This window comes from Poecilia mexicana, unplaced genomic scaffold (genome assembly GCF_051168715.1).
Source record: "Poecilia mexicana isolate PSO_F unplaced genomic scaffold, ASM5116871v1 scaffold_12, whole genome shotgun sequence".
Classification (NCBI taxonomy): Eukaryota; Metazoa; Chordata; class Actinopteri; order Cyprinodontiformes; family Poeciliidae; genus Poecilia; species Poecilia mexicana.
Window position 1 is genome coordinate 20,727,324 of NW_028263381.1, and position 15,162 is coordinate 20,742,485.

The window sequence follows — 15,162 nt, forward strand, 5'->3', positions numbered from 1 at the left end:
AAAAAAAGCCCCAATTCTTAGAGTTGGTAAAGAAAATATATTGTATGTATCTTAAAGTTCTTCCTCAGCAGGTAGAAAACGGTATAAGAACAATAAAGTTTGAACAGAAGCAGAAATGTTTCACTACATCTTACATTCTAGGTGTGTCCATATCTGATGCATTTTTTATTCAGTGAAGTTAAAACCCATGGGAATCCAACAATTACACTTGAGTAAGTGAGGGAGACCTCTAGAAGACAACCAGAAAATATCAAACACATATGATATATAATTTCAAAATAAAAGCCTTTTAAAATAAGACATTTTTACTTTTATATTAAAAAATAAGTAGAAAATCTAGTAAAGAGCTGCCTCACTCGTCATTTCGGGTTTAACTCAATCATCTTATTTATATACAATTTTTTCTGTCTGTCTCTCTGTCTCTTTGTCTGTCTGTCTACCACAGATAGTTTCTCAGCAATGGGCAACTTAGGGGGAAAAACATATAAAGGAGCTCAAGTGCCACTGCTGTTTGTCCTTGGCCGGCTGTTTTCCTGCTGTTCTGGTCGTCCCCGACTGGCGGTCCGCCTGTCATCTGGATTATCTGTCTGTTGCTGATCTGTCGTCCTGTTTGCTGGCTTCATGCTCACCATGCTGGTCGGCGTGAAGCTGGCTCCTATCACTCGTCCAGTGGGGCTGATTTGGGCTGATTGGTGATCAGCTCGGACCATCCTAGTGCCGCTCTGAGTGGCGTCTGTTACAGCGGATGGTTCCTCCCAGGACGGACTCTTAATTTGGACTATTGCTGCTTGATTGATCGTGGACTGACTTGTATTATATTGTCTGTAATTTGAATGTTCCTTTCCTCTATTTTGACAGGAACGGCCAGCTCGTGGTGTTGGTGGTGGACTTTCCGGGTGGTGGTACTACTTCTGGTTTGGTGCAGGATTTTCTTTAGTTTTTGCCCCGTTGTGTTTGCTGTGTTTCTTTTCTTTTTAGGACACTAAATTTCACTCCTATCTCTGAGTTGAGACAGAACTGACTTTTAATGTGTGAGTGGTTTAAGCTAGTATTTTTGGATTGAACTAAAACAATGGTGTAATAAATAAACTTATTGAATTGTGAGATTATATCAAGCCTCATCTGTAAGCGGGTCTGTGTGCCTTAAGGTAACTTTTAAAGCGGAGTCATTATAACCAATTTTATCTTTATTAAAACAGTGCTTTTGAATTTAAGTTACCAATTCTTATTATACTGCTCCTGCCACATGAAGAAGAGAGAAGATGCATGTTGAGAGAGTGTGAAGGTATTAAAGAAAGGTTTAATTTATTAGACTTTTTGAGGAGGGATTTGGGGAGTAGACATATTCAAATAATTATTCGGTTTCTTAAAAAAACAAAGTTATTTCATAGAATCTGAGTAGAGTAAGATGGTTGTGAATGTGTAAAGAATAACACAGAGTGGTATATAAAGCTATATGCAAGTAAGGTTATATAAGTAGGTGTGTATGTGTGAGTGTATGTTTAATCAGAAATTATTGTAGGGATTAGCTATGAACTGAAAGTATATAGATCATCACGAACCACACTCCATACCAGTAGGTGGCGGTAATGCTACTGAAAGTTTGTTGCCAACCGCCAATGAAAACCAACAAGAAGAAGAAGAACCTGCATCTGTCAAAAAATGTTTTTACGCTAAAACCAAAAAGTAACTCCAAAGTGTTACGTTATAAAGTTACTGATGGTAGTTTTAGGACTTAATGGCAGCAGGACTGAGCTGCGAATGGTTGAAGACACGTTTGTAACTTCTTTTTGGTGGAAAATATACGGTGTAAGCTAGCTAAATTAGCCTCCTGGAGGCTAATTGTACCTGTGCACTGTACCTGTGCTTAATACGTTTAATTAGCCATGATGGTCACATAATAGTGTTTATAAGCCTGCTTGTTGTTGCCACTTTCTAAAATTGGAGGGTTGCTAAAAACATCAGTGCCGCTCGGCTGTTTTCTTTATGAACCCTGTCTGAATGCACTGATTGCAGCGAGATCATTTACTTGAATTAACAACTTTAACAACCAGAAAATGGCACAGAATAAGAATATGTTTTCCACTCTGATTGGCTGCTGTTAGGCTTATTAATTTTAAGTTGAATGTTCATTGCATTTTTCTTAGACACCTGTGAAAATAATTTCTATTCACATGGGTTTTTTGATCTCTGGGAAATTATTTTTGATGATAAATACAGAAATAAACATAAAAATATAAATATCTACAATAATGATAGTAACATTAATAATAAAATATTAGTCAGTGCAAAGTAACCTACAAATTCTTTGGTGGGGGCGGTGAGGGACCTGGATAAAGGCTAGGGGGCGCTGGCCCAAAAAGGTTGAGAAACACTGGTCTAAACAAAGTAAATCCTCATTAAGATTTTATCAACCTGCGTCTGATTTCACTGCAGACCTTCTACTTCCTGGTTCTGCTGCTCTGAAATTAAAAACTACAACCCACATGAGCTGTGACGTCATCAGTTATGCAACATCCGTTACATTTACTTTCAGTTTGAATGACACTGTTTAGGTTCGGCTCTGATCAGGTTGTTATATCTTTATTTGTTGTTCAAATATTTTATTTTCTACTTTTTGATCGTTTGAACAAATTGTAAGTTTGATTTGTTTACTTAAACTTTGTCTTCCGGAACTTTCCTGTTTCTTTCTGCTCTCTAAAGTTTGGAGAAAAGATTCACTGCTTATTTCAGCTCAAAGTTTCATCTCTGCTGTTTGAAGGTCAGAATTATATTACTGATGAACTGGAATCAAACAACTTGATAAAAGGACGATGTTTCTATGATTTCTTCTCTGAAAAATCTGGTTCATGTTTTTATTTCCTGTAATCAAACTTTGGTCTCCACCATCAAAGTTAAAAACAACAACAACTTGTTGCTTCCTTTCAAAGTAAAATATCTATATAATCTTTGATGCAGAATATAACCCAATAACTGCAAATTATAAATTATTTGTTAATCATTTATAGTGATTAATAATTAACTAACTAAAATCCTTCCTGTTCAGGTTGACTCAGTGAATGTAAATGTTGCTCCATGTCTCCATCTAGTGGACTGATAGTAGAAGTGCAGCAGCTGATGCAGCTTCCTCTGCCTCTCTGCTGTCTGACTGCATTCACCTGACACTGATATGAAGCAGAGAAGAAGAGCCAATCAGAGGAGGAGCAGCTGATCTTTTTCCAGCACTAATGATGTAAAGGATGATCAGAGTTGATGTGCAGATGAATGATGTGTGTTTCCTCTGCAGGTGAAGCTAGAAAGTGTGTGTGAGCTGATGTGGATTCAGCAGCATGGATCAGTGTGAGGACAGAGAGGAGGGAGTCCCTCCCTCTAAAACCACTCTGTGTGGGGAAGATGAGAGCCAGAGCAAAGGTCAGAGGTGAGGTCACCATCTCTAACTGTCCACAGCCCTTTTCACACAGCGTTCACTATATCAGGCCAAAACAGACGTGGTGATGAAGCTGCTGCTGCTCCTCTTTGCTGCTTCATCCAGACTGAACAGATTCAGTTTTAATCATCATGTTTCTGTCAGGATCCATCAGAGACTCAGACCAGAACCAGGACCAGAACCCAGCTGTGTGTCCTTCAAGAGCGACAAGTCAATGGAAAAACCCATTTTCTTTAAATCTCCTGGATCTCCACCATCAGAGAGGTGAGCTGTTTCTAACTGCTGTAAACTGAACCAGTAAGTTTCAGATGTTCCCAGTTATATTTACAGAGTTTTGATCCATTATCTAAACCAGCTGCTCTGTTCTAATGAAAACACCTTCATATCTTCATCTCTGGGTGATGATGATGATGTTCTGCTGCTTCCTGGCTCCATGTCAGACTAACAGTGGGACACATTTCCACCAGCCACTGGGAAATACCTGGTAAACCAGTCTGGTCCATCAGGACTTGGTTCCTGTGTGCATTGTGAGATCAGTTCAGCAGGAAGGAAAGCTTCATGATGTGGTTGGTGAGATCTGCTGGAACTCAACCAGACTGAGCTGATGTGGACCATCAGAGGTTCTGCTGGTTCTTAGTGGATCAGCAGGAACATTAAATCTTTACTTGGATCATCTGGTTCACTGCTCACATCCAGATATCACTTCATGGACCTTTACCTTCTGATTGTCTCTGTGTGGACAGATATAATGTGAGCTCACTGGCTTCCAGGATCTACAGGATCCATTTTAAATCCTCTAGAACATCCAGGAGAGGATCCCACATGGACACACCCACATATCTCAGAGCTCCTCCATGTCCACATCACCTCAGATCCAGTCATCAGAACCTGATGGATGTCCCACACTGTCCTGAAGACCTGTGTGGACAGAGCCTTCACTTCCACTGTCCCCAAGCTCTGGGACTCTGTCTCCACCAGCATCAGATCTGCTGACAGTGTGGACAGTTTGAAGTCCAAGTTCAGCACCAACTTTTTAAAATGTCTACTGGTGATTCTGGTGTTACTGGTCTTCATCCTTGTAGTTCATCTTCCTCTTTCTAACTTCTTTGTATTGTGTTCATGTGATGCTCTGTTTTCTGCTTTAATGTGACACTCTTAGTTATTTTATTAGTAAATATTGCTGGATGGATATTTCCTGCCTTCCTGATTGTTCCTGGTTCCTCCACAGAGTGGACCAGCAGAGCTCAGAGGTTCCCAGTGGTCCGTCTGCCCAGCAGCATCAAACACAGCTGGACTCCATATTTATGGTCTGTACATGAACAACAACTACTTTTCCATGGTTCTGTGCACAGTCGTCTCCATGCTGCACTTTGTAGACCAGAGGACTGTCAGTCTGTCCAACATCCATCTGGTGTTTGGCTCCATGATTTCAGTCTGATGTTTCCTTCATCTATTATTCTGTTCCAGCTGCTGGAGGAAAACATTGTCACTTTTGTGAAGAACGAGCTGAAGAAGATCCACAAGGTTCTGAGTCCAGATTACCCAGAATGCTCAGAGACTCAGAGAGAGGATGATGAGGTGTTGAGAGGTGATGATGAAGAGCAGAGAAGGAGCAGCAGAGAGGCAGTGATGAAGATCACACTGAACTTCCTGAGGAGGATGAAGCAGGAGGAGCTGGCTGACCGTCTGCAGAGCAGTAAGAGGATTTCTACAAAGATTTGACCTGATGGATAAATGACACATTTACTGATGTCTGAAGAGACGGAATCACATTTATTTAAATCATCTTCAGAAGGTATTTTTGTTTCATCTCTGATTTTACTTTTGTGTTAATTTAGAACATTTTGCTGCAGTTTGTCAACATCAACTTAAATCTGGTCTGAAGAAGAAGTTCCAGTCTGTGTTTGAGGGGATTGCTAAAGCAGGAAGTCCAACCCTTCTGGACCAGATCTACACAGAGCTCTACATCACAGAGGGAGGGACTGGAGAGGTCAATGATGAACATGAGGTCAGACAGATTGAAGCAGCATCCAGGAAACCACACAGACCAGAAACAACAATCAGACAAGAAGACATCTTTAAAGTCCCACCTGGAAGAGATCAACCAATCAGAACAGTGATGACAAAGGGAGTGGCTGGCATTGGGAAAACAGTCTTAACACAGAAGTTCACTCTGGACTGGGCTGAAGACAAAGCCCACCAGAACATCCACTTCATATTTCCATTCACCTTCAGAGAGCTGAATGTGCTGAGAGAGAAAAAGTTCAGCTTGGTGGAACTTGTTCATCACTTCTTTACTGAAACCAAAGAAATCTGCAGCTTTGAACACTTCCAGGTTCTGTTCATCTTTGATGGCTTGGATGAGAGTCGACTTCCTCTGGACTTCCACAACAAGGAGATCCTGACTGATGCTGCAGAGTCCAGCTCAGTGGATGTTCTGCTGACAAACCTCATCAGGGGGAAACTGCTTCCCTCTGCTCTCCTCTGGATAACCACACGACCTGCAGCAGCCAATCAGATCCCTCCTCAGTGTGTTGGCATGGTGACAGAGGTCAGAGGGTTCAATGACCCTCAGAAGGAGGAGTACTTCAGGAAGAGATTCAGAGATGAGCAGCAGGCCAGCAGGATCATCTCCCACATGAAGACGTCACGAAGCCTCCACATCATGTGCCACATCCCAGTCTTCTGCTGGATCACTGCTACAGTTCTGGAGGATGTGTTGGAGACCAGAGAGGGAGGAGAGCTGCCCAGAACCCTGACTGAGATGTACATCCACTTCCTGGTGGTTCAGACCAAAGTGAAGAAGGTCAAGTATGATGGAGGAGCTGAAACAGATCCACACTGGAGTCCAGAGAGCAGGAAGATGATCAAGTCTCTGGGAAAACTGGCTTTTGATCAGCTGCAGAAAGGAAACCTGATCTTCTATGGATCAGACCTGACAGAGTGTGGCATCGATATCACAGCAGCCTCAGTGTACTCAGGAGTGTTCACACAGATCTTTAGAGAGGAGAGAGGGCTGTACCAGGACAAGGTGTTCTGCTTCGTCCATCTGAGTGTACAGGAGTTTCTGGCTGCTCTTCATGTCCATCGGACCTTCATCAACTCTGGAGTCAACCTGATGGAAGAAACACAAACATCTAAAAAATCTTCATTATTTAATAAACCTAAACTAAAGTCTCTCCATCAGAGAGCTGTTGACCAGGCCTTACAGAGTCCAAATGGACACCTGGACTTGTTCCTCCGTTTCCTCCTGGGACTTTCACTGCAGACCAATCAGAGACTCCTACAAGGTCTGCTGACACAGACAGGAAGTAGCTCACAGACCAATCAGGAAACAGTTCAGTACATCAAGAAGAAGATCAGTAAGAATGTGTCTGCAGAGAAAAGCATCAATCTGTTCCACTGTCTGAATGAACTGAATGATCGTTCTCTAGTGGAGGAGATCCAACAGTCTCTGAGTTCAGGACGTCTCTCCACAGATAAACTGTCTCCTGCTCAGTGGTCAGCTCTGGTCTTCATCTTAGTGTCATCAGGAAAAGATCTGGATGTGTTTGACCTGAAGAAATACTCTGCTTCAGAGGAGGCTCTTCTGAGGCTGCTGCCAGTGGTTAAAGCCTCCAACAAAGCTCTGTAAGGACACACATTGGTACTGCAGGTATTTTTAAAGACATTTGTTAGTGATGAGGTAAATATCGAGTCATGCTTCTTCAGTTTGTTTACTGGTTCATTGTCTCCTCAATGTTAGCCGCTAGCAGATGATGAGTAAAAGAGAGACCGGCTCTCATAGGTGACTATTCATAATGCTACATGTTCAAAGAGCAGAAATTATTGTTTCTGTTGAAGCTGAACTGGAGTAATGCTGTTCATTATGGAAATTAATGAAATTAATGTTTCTCTTGCCAGCCTCCTTACTGGCTGCTGTATCTCAGTCTTTTAAGGCTGAAGGCACAACTAAAAAATAAACCAGTTCTCTATACTTGTATCATAAAGATGTGAAAAATATGACATTTTACTTCAATCTGTTAAAAAAGAACATCGCTGTCTGGAACAAAAAACATAAATTCTGATGAATCTTTTCATATTTTCCTCCCCGTCTCCTCAGACTGAGTGGCTGTAACCTCTCAGAGAGAAGCTGTGAAGCTCTGTCCTCAGTTCTCAGCTCCCAGTCCTCCAGTCTCAGAGAACTGGACCTGAGTAACAACAACCTGCAGGATTCAGGAGTGAAGCTTCTCTCTGCTGGACTGAAGAGTCCAAACTGCAACCTGGAGACTCTCAGGTAAAATGTGACCAATCCTGGTGAAACCAGATTTCTGTCCTTTACCTGCTTTCAAAGATGATGTAATTATTATTTGATATAATAATTGATGTCTGACTGTGACATGGTTAACCTGCTAAATCTCAACACATAATAATGGATCATTTTCATTTCCTCCAGGCTGAAAGAATCATAAAGAAAGTTATTAAGAAAAGTGGAGGTCAGGCTTCCACTGACAGTGTAACTCTGGATTATTGACAGAACAAAGGAGATTATTGCAGATCTTTCCAACCAGCAGTTGTCAGACTTTCTCAACCATCGATGGGGAAATGTTGATTTTTATTATCTGCAATAGGAATCAGTTCAGACCTTGTTCTCTACCTCCATCTTCTCATCATGTGATGAATTGTGTGTCTGCAGCTTATCAGGCTGTTTGGTCTCAGAGGAAGGCTGTGCTTCTCTGGCCTCAGCTCTGACCTTTAACCCCTCCCATCTGAAAGAGTTGGACCTGAGCTACAATCATCCAGGAGACTCAGGAGTGAAGCTGCTGTCGGCTGGACTGAAGGATCCAGACTGGAGACTGGAAGCTCTCAGGTATGGAGGAACCTGCTGCAGGAGCAGAGAAGGTCTGATAGAGGAGGAAGAGGAGAAACGTCTTTAGTCTGATGGGAAACATTTAGTTTGAAGAGAAATATTTAGTTTGATCATTAAATATTTAGACGCCTCATCTGGAGGCAGAGATCATTACCCAGTTTTCTGGAATATTCTCCTGACTAAGAACGGCTCACAAGGAAAATGAAAGAGTGGGATGGATTTAATAGAGTTTAATAGGGACTCTGACTAAATGAATCAAAGTGAAGTTCAGTTAGATTTCCATGATGATCTACTGATGACAGAAAGGACTTTAAAACAATATTTGATGGAGCTCCAGACCAATCAGCCCCAAGGAGCAAAGAGGAGAAGAAAAGTAACTCCATGTTGGTCAGATGGATGTTTAAAAGTTCAGAGAGAGAAATCAAGATTTTGAACTAAACTCACAAGTGTGTATAGCGCCACCTGGTGGTGCTGGTTGGTAGAGGAAGTGCTGAAAGGTTGGAGGTGTTTGTCAGAGGTGTGTGATGATGGAAGCCTCTCCCTGGTTTGTGAGTCTGAGCTCAGAGATCAAATGTTTGGTTCTTGTTGAACTCTTTGTTGAATGTGATGCAGCTTCTCCTTTTTAATGTTTGTATTTCTGGATATTCCAGTGAGGCCACAGCAGGTTTTCAGCAGCAGGTTGTTTAGTGTTTCATTCCTTCATCTGTGTGTGGGAGTGTGGATGGAGCAGGTATCCAGGTGTTGATCAGAGTTTAGATTGATTGGATTTTAATGCTGATTATTAAATCAGGTTGAGCTTCCAGAAATGTTTCCTTAGTTTCCTGATGTCCTTTTAGGCTTCAGTGAGTTTCTTCAGGTTGTTACTGAGGGATTTCCTTTCTCCTCTCTGTTGGAGCTTTTCCTGTGTTTGGAGAAATGAGTTGTGCTGCAGCAGCACCAACTGTCCTTCCTACATCCACTGCAGTTTGCAATCCAGATGTTGGACTGTTCCTGTCTCAGTGGAGGACAATGTGTGTCTGAGAGACATGTAATGTCCATGTTTGCTGCTGAAAGAGACTGATGGTCTGACCCCCCTCCTCCTTTCAGGGTGGAGCCTGCTGGAGGCCCATTCTTGACACCAGGTCTGAGGAAGTGTAAGTGTGTTTTTCATCTGATTCATGACAACAAAGCAGCTCACATTCAACCATCTTCAAACTGTCACATCACTCATTCAGGATCATCATCAAAGATCAATAAATGATCAATAACTGCAGCTGGATTGTGTTTGTTCTCTCCATCAGATTCCTGTCAACTCACCATCGACACAAACACAGTGAACAGATTCCTCAAACTGTCTGAAGACAACAGGAAGGTGACATTAGTGATGGAGCTTCAGTCATATCCTGATCATCCAGACAGATTTGATTTCTGGAATCAGCTGCTGTGTAGAACTGGTCTGACTGGTCGCTGTTACTGGGAGGTCGAGTGGAGAGGAAGAGTTTATATATCAGTGAGTTACAGAAGAATCAGGAGGAAAGGAAACAGTAGAGACTGTGGGTTTGGATGGAATGATCATTCCTGGAGTCTGAGCTGCTCTAATGATGGTTACTCTGTCTGTCACAATAACAGAGGAACTCGTCTCTCCTCCTCCTCCTCCTCCTCCTCCTCCTCCGTCTCTCACAGAGTATCAGTGTATGTGGACTGTCCTGCTGGCATTCTGTCCTTCTACAGAGTCTCCTCTGACTCACTGATCCTCCTCCACACCTTCAACACCACATTCACTGAACCTCTGATTCCTGGATTCTGGTTCTGGTTCAGTTCTGGTTCTTCAGTGTTTCTTTGCTGATTTGAGTCTAAAGATTTTCCTCCTGTCAGAGAAACTCTCTCACTGTTGAACAGATAGTTCATCTCTACAATCTATTTCTTGGTGAAACTTTTCTGACTGAGTCCTTGGAAACTTTTTCTTCTTCCAGTCCTTTAAAGATGGAAGCTGGGATTATTCCAGGATTATTCCAGGATTATTCCAGGATCCTCATGTTTTCCTGTTTGTTTCCAGTCAAAGCTTCACACTGAATATCAAGATGTTGTTTCTCTTATTTTTTCCTCTCATTCATCAGATTTCATTGAAATGTTGATCAGTTTTTCTCTCTGAACATTTTCTGTTTCTGTCGGCTCCTATTTTTCTAAACTCGTCAGATTTGAATATTAAATCTTCTTTTTGTTTATTTGCTGCAGTTTTTCTTCATGTGTTTTAGAGAAATAAAAACATTTTTCTTCTTCTGCATTTGGTTCATTTGCTGCTCATCCTGTTCAAATTTAAATATTAATTTAAATATTTGCATTAAAATATTTTTCATCAACTCTGCCTTTCAGAAAGTCCTAGTTAAAGTAAAACATTCCCATCCCATGAAGGTGAAAGATGAAAAAATATAATCTCCAACATTGGGTCATTTAAATACAGGTTTGTCTCACCAGATTAGTTTCCAGCAGTTAATGGGGTTTTCTGTAAATTAAAAGATGAAACTTTGTCTGTTCCCTCAGAATAAACTCTGGACTCTCAGTGCAGAATTAGTAGTTTGAACAAATTCAGGCATTTATAGCTGCAGTGTGTAACTTTTATTAAAAATATGTTTTTTACATATTTGTGAAAAATGTTACCTGTCATGACTGTATGGCATCAGACAGATGAAATGTGAACAGATCAAACTCCTCCATGAGCTGCTATTGAGGTTTGAAGAAATACACCAGGTTGGTGTAGCGTGTTAGCATTAGCTCCTGTTAAGTACTATGTTATTGTAGCGCGTTAGCATTAGCTCCTGTTAAGTACTATGTTATTGTAGCGCGTTAGCATTAGCTCCTGTTAAGTACTATGTTATTGTTGCGCTTTAGCATTAGCTCCTGTTAAGTACTATGTTATTGTAGTGCTTTAGCATTAGTGTAAGATAAATGCCTTAGTGTAGCTACTGCTAAATACCATGTTAGCATTTGTTTCTGCTAAATATAATAAGTACTATGTTTGTATTGTGCTTTAGCGTTAGCTAGTGCTAAATACCAGGTTGGAGGAGGAAGAGGAGAAGGAGGGGGAGAAAATGCAGGAGGAGGTGTCAGACCCAGTGATGGTGGATCTCCTGGATCTCCTTCCTGCCTCTTCAGCCCGTTTGCTGTGAAAAGGGCCATGTTGGTGTCTGGCCGAGCGTTGGCCTCCTTCAGGGAGGTGATGAGAGCCTGGGCCTCCTTCAAGGAGGCGATGAGAGCCTGGGCCTCCTTCAAGGAGGCGATGAGAGCCTGGGCCTCCTTCAAGGAGGCGATGAGAGCCTGGGCCTCCTTCAAGGAGGCGATGAGAGCCCGGGCCTCCTTCGGGGAGGCGATGAGAGCCTGGGCCTCCTTCAAGGAGGCGATGAGAGCCTGGGCCTCCTTCAAGGAGGCGATGAGAGCCTGGGCCTCCTTCGGGGAGGCGATGAGAGCCCGGGCCTCCTTCGGGGAGGCGATGAGAGCCTGGGCCTCCTTCGGGGAGGCGATGAGAGCCTGGGCCTCCTTCGGGGAGGCGATGAGAGCCTGGGCCTCCTTCGGGGAGGCGATGAGAGCCTGGGCCTCCTTCGGGGAGGCGATGAGAGCCTGGGCCTCCTTCGGGGAGGCGATGAGAGCCTGGGCCTCCTGCTTGGCTCCTCATTCCTCCTTCATGGACCTGATTTAAAGTCTCCACCATCAGACATCCGGAGTCTTCTGGGCCTCCAGCAGCTCGGCCTCCTTCTCCTGAACAGCTCCAGATCTCCTCCACCTCCTGATCTGGGAGGTGGAGCTGAGGAGCAGAAACACCTGATATCCTTTCTACCAGGTTAGTTTTCTGAAGATAGTTTATTAAATACCGTAAATATCCAGAAGAATTCCCCAGAACATCTTGTGTTTTAACTGTAACTTATTCTTTAGCCGTCGACTTTCTAACTTCCTTCTCTCCTCAGAGAACTGAGGACAGAACAACTAAACATGTTTTACTGTCTCTGCTTGGAAACTAAAACCACAGTTTCCTGTTTCCCCATTTTAAATAGTGAAACTGTTTAAACCTGAGTGACCAAAACGTCACCTGGATAAAATGTTTCCTTCTTTTCTCCTTCTTCCTGTTCCCCTCATTGCACCAACTTTCCTCTGAATCCTATAAAGCATCTACCAGTTCTCTCTTCTTCACTGCTTCTGCCATCTTTCCTTCACCTTTTGTTTAATAATACATTTTATTTCCTCTTTACTAAATGAATCAGTTTCTCAATCAAACTGTTTTTGAAGCTTGTTTTGCATATTTATCTGCCGACTCGTTTCCTTTTATTCCTCCATGAGATGAACCCATGAAAAAATGACTATTAATCCCACGGCCTGAATTATATAAAGTAAAAACTGAATCTCCAATAAAAGGTCTGGTCGACTATTAGACTGATTATTTTAACTGAGTCTAATGATGAACTTGAATCAGAACAAAGTGAATTGGCTGATTTCCACTTTACTGCCATTTGGTTTCCTGCTTCCTAATGGGACCCCCCCCCCCCCAAAGCCCCTTCAATAGTTACTTCATTATGCAAATCAGTCTAAAGGTTATCAAGCTGAACTCCAGGGGGAAAAGATCCTTTGGTCTATAAAACAAAGAACATTGTGTTTATATGTGACCAACAGCATAAATTCATCAGTTTAACATCCACAGATCATTTCATGGCTGTTCATCATATTTTCTGTTCTCCATCCACCAAAACAACAAGACAAACAAACAAAAAGCCCAAATCAGTCCAACGTCTCAGACCAGCAGCTCCACATGGATCCTCTGGTCCAGCAGAGGCCCGGCTCACACACAGACCAGGAATTAAACCAGTGAGGTCAGCATCTTCCAGAACATGTTTAGTTTCCATTTATTCCTCAGACGTCCCAGTGACCCTATAAATCAGAGACTCTTCAGAGGGCCCCACTCCTCGCTCTGAACCGACACCTTGTCAGGTTCAGTCGGTGAGGACTGAAAGTCCAGAGACGCACTTTCCCTTTTTTCCTCTGATTTCCATTAAATCCTGTATTTCACCATGAAGCGAAGCTGCAGCCTTGAATTTAGGAGCCTAATAATTCAGACACCAGCCTCTTCATGTGGTTCAATCACTCAGTTAAAGTTTCTATTGACCTTTTGTTTCTGTGGGTCAACCCAGAGTTGGGTCTGCTGAGCTCTGCTCAGTTTCTCTCTGACCTCCATACGTCTCAGCAGAGCCTCCAGACTGTGGAGAATTATCCTTTCTCAGTTCAGCTTCTCAGTGTTTGAGGCTCAATGAGTTGAACTCATGAACTCCATGAATTCAGACTAAGAAGCAGAGCTGGTCCATCATCAGGCCGTCGTTATGGGCTGGAACAACAAAAAGGCTCCTAGCAACAGGTTCTGGTTCCTGTTGTTGGCTCATTTTTAGCTTTGTGCACATGTGCACTATGGCTGCGCATGTGCACTATGGCTGCGCATGTGCACTATGGCTGCGCATGTGTAGATACGAGCATGGAAGCAGCTGGAAGAGACGGAGGAAAACATGGAATTATTTATTCCAACTAATGTCAAGAAATCTTTTCCAATTAATTGTTGAAAAGCCAATAGAATAAATCTACTTGCTATTTTTAAACAAAACTATAAATAAACTAGACGTTTAATGATAGATGCAAACATAGATATATGCAGAATAGATCAGCACACAGCGACTCAGCAACCCAAAATAAATCCACAATACAGACGACACAGCAAATTAAATCATGTCAACATGTCACAGCCAAACTGAATAAATCCAAAATAGTAAAAACATGAAAATAACTCAAAAGGCACTTTGCTCCACAAAGCCTTCCTGTTTCCCCATCAGAACCAGAACTTCTGGTCCAGTGAACATCATCTGGATCATGGAGATTATTTGCTGAGATCTTGTTTCCAGGCAGGTTTTCCTCTGATCCTTCAGAGGATCTGGGTTTCCTCCTCAACACCATTCAGCTCAACTTTCACCTGATTTGATCTTATTGCAGATTCTGAAAGCAGCAGGTTCTGAACCAGGGCTGCATTTTACCAGGGCTGGTCCAGAACCAGAATGTGGCCCTGATATGGAAACTGGATCATCTCTGATTGTCCGGTTTGACCATCGTGGCTCCAGCTGCTCTGAGAGCTGCAGATCCAGAGCGTCTCTGTCTGAGGATCAGATCCAGAGGAAACGGCGATCTGCTGCTGAGAGGATGAAGGTTGATGATGATGAGTTACAGGTGTGATGCGTTTACAGCTGGCGTCTCCTAGAGACGTGTTGGTCACCTGGCAGTAGAAGGAGGAACATCTTCATTGAAAACATTCAAATCCTGTTTTGAGAGTTTTTATTGTGGTTCTATTTCTCCTGAGAAATTCTTCTTTTTTATTTTCTCATGTTGTTTCAGCTCCAGTCTCTGACATCAGGATCCATCAGGATGGAAACAGGATCACCTGCAGCTCAGAGGGGATCTACCCTCAACCTGAACCCACCTGGTCCACTGAGCCTCCATCCAACACGGCTCTGCAGAACAGAACCAGAGTCCATCAGCCTGAGGAGAAGCTTGATGACATCAGCAGCTCTCTGACGGGTCCAGATGGTCCAGATCTGATCACTGAAATATCCTGAATGAGGTTCAGGATTTCTGAACAAAAGGTTTCATTACTCAGCAGATTAAACTTCCAGTTTGAAGCTGGTTTAGATTCATTTAGAGAGAGAAACAAGGTACCTGAACAATGATCTGTTAGAGGAGCCGCTGAGATTTCACAGCTTGAAGAGTATTTACCAGATTATGAGGGATTAACCAATAATCTGGCTTAGAGCTCTGGCCATTTCCAGAAGGATTGAGCCAGGAGTATTGTCTGGTTTTAGGATTTCTAATTCTCCAGCAGTCTGTCAAA

At 42.6% G+C, this 15,162-nt stretch overlaps 1 protein-coding gene across 1 annotated transcript; it reads left to right on the plus strand.

Annotated features, from left to right (window-relative positions):
- Nucleotides 1-2,507: 2,507 nt before the first annotated feature.
- LOC106912446 (NLR family CARD domain-containing protein 3-like) lies at nucleotides 2,508-10,539 on the plus strand. The gene is made up of 10 exons (XM_088011073.1): nucleotides 2,508-2,761; nucleotides 3,287-3,418; nucleotides 3,572-3,691; nucleotides 4,656-4,734; nucleotides 4,895-5,123; nucleotides 5,266-7,057; nucleotides 7,530-7,703; nucleotides 8,103-8,276; nucleotides 9,363-9,409; nucleotides 9,557-10,539. Exons 2-10 carry the CDS (start codon nucleotides 3,330-3,332, stop codon nucleotides 10,099-10,101), a joined length of 3,249 nt encoding a protein of 1,082 aa, XP_087867199.1. The 5' UTR covers nucleotides 2,508-2,761; nucleotides 3,287-3,329; the 3' UTR covers nucleotides 10,102-10,539.
- Nucleotides 10,540-15,162: the final 4,623 nt, after the last annotated feature.

Bases quoted from the DNA above. Each gene is read 5' to 3' on its own strand.
- LOC106912446 (XM_088011073.1), top strand. From the start codon at position 3,330: ATGGATCAGTGTGAGGACAGAGAGGAGGGAGTCCCTCCCTCTAAAACC. The intron at 7,704-8,102 runs GTAAAATGTGAC...GTGTGTCTGCAG, and splicing joins TGCAACCTGGAGACTCTCAG to CTTATCAGGCTGTTTGGTCT. The intron at 8,277-9,362 runs GTATGGAGGAAC...TCCTCCTTTCAG, and splicing joins TGGAGACTGGAAGCTCTCAG to GGTGGAGCCTGCTGGAGGCC.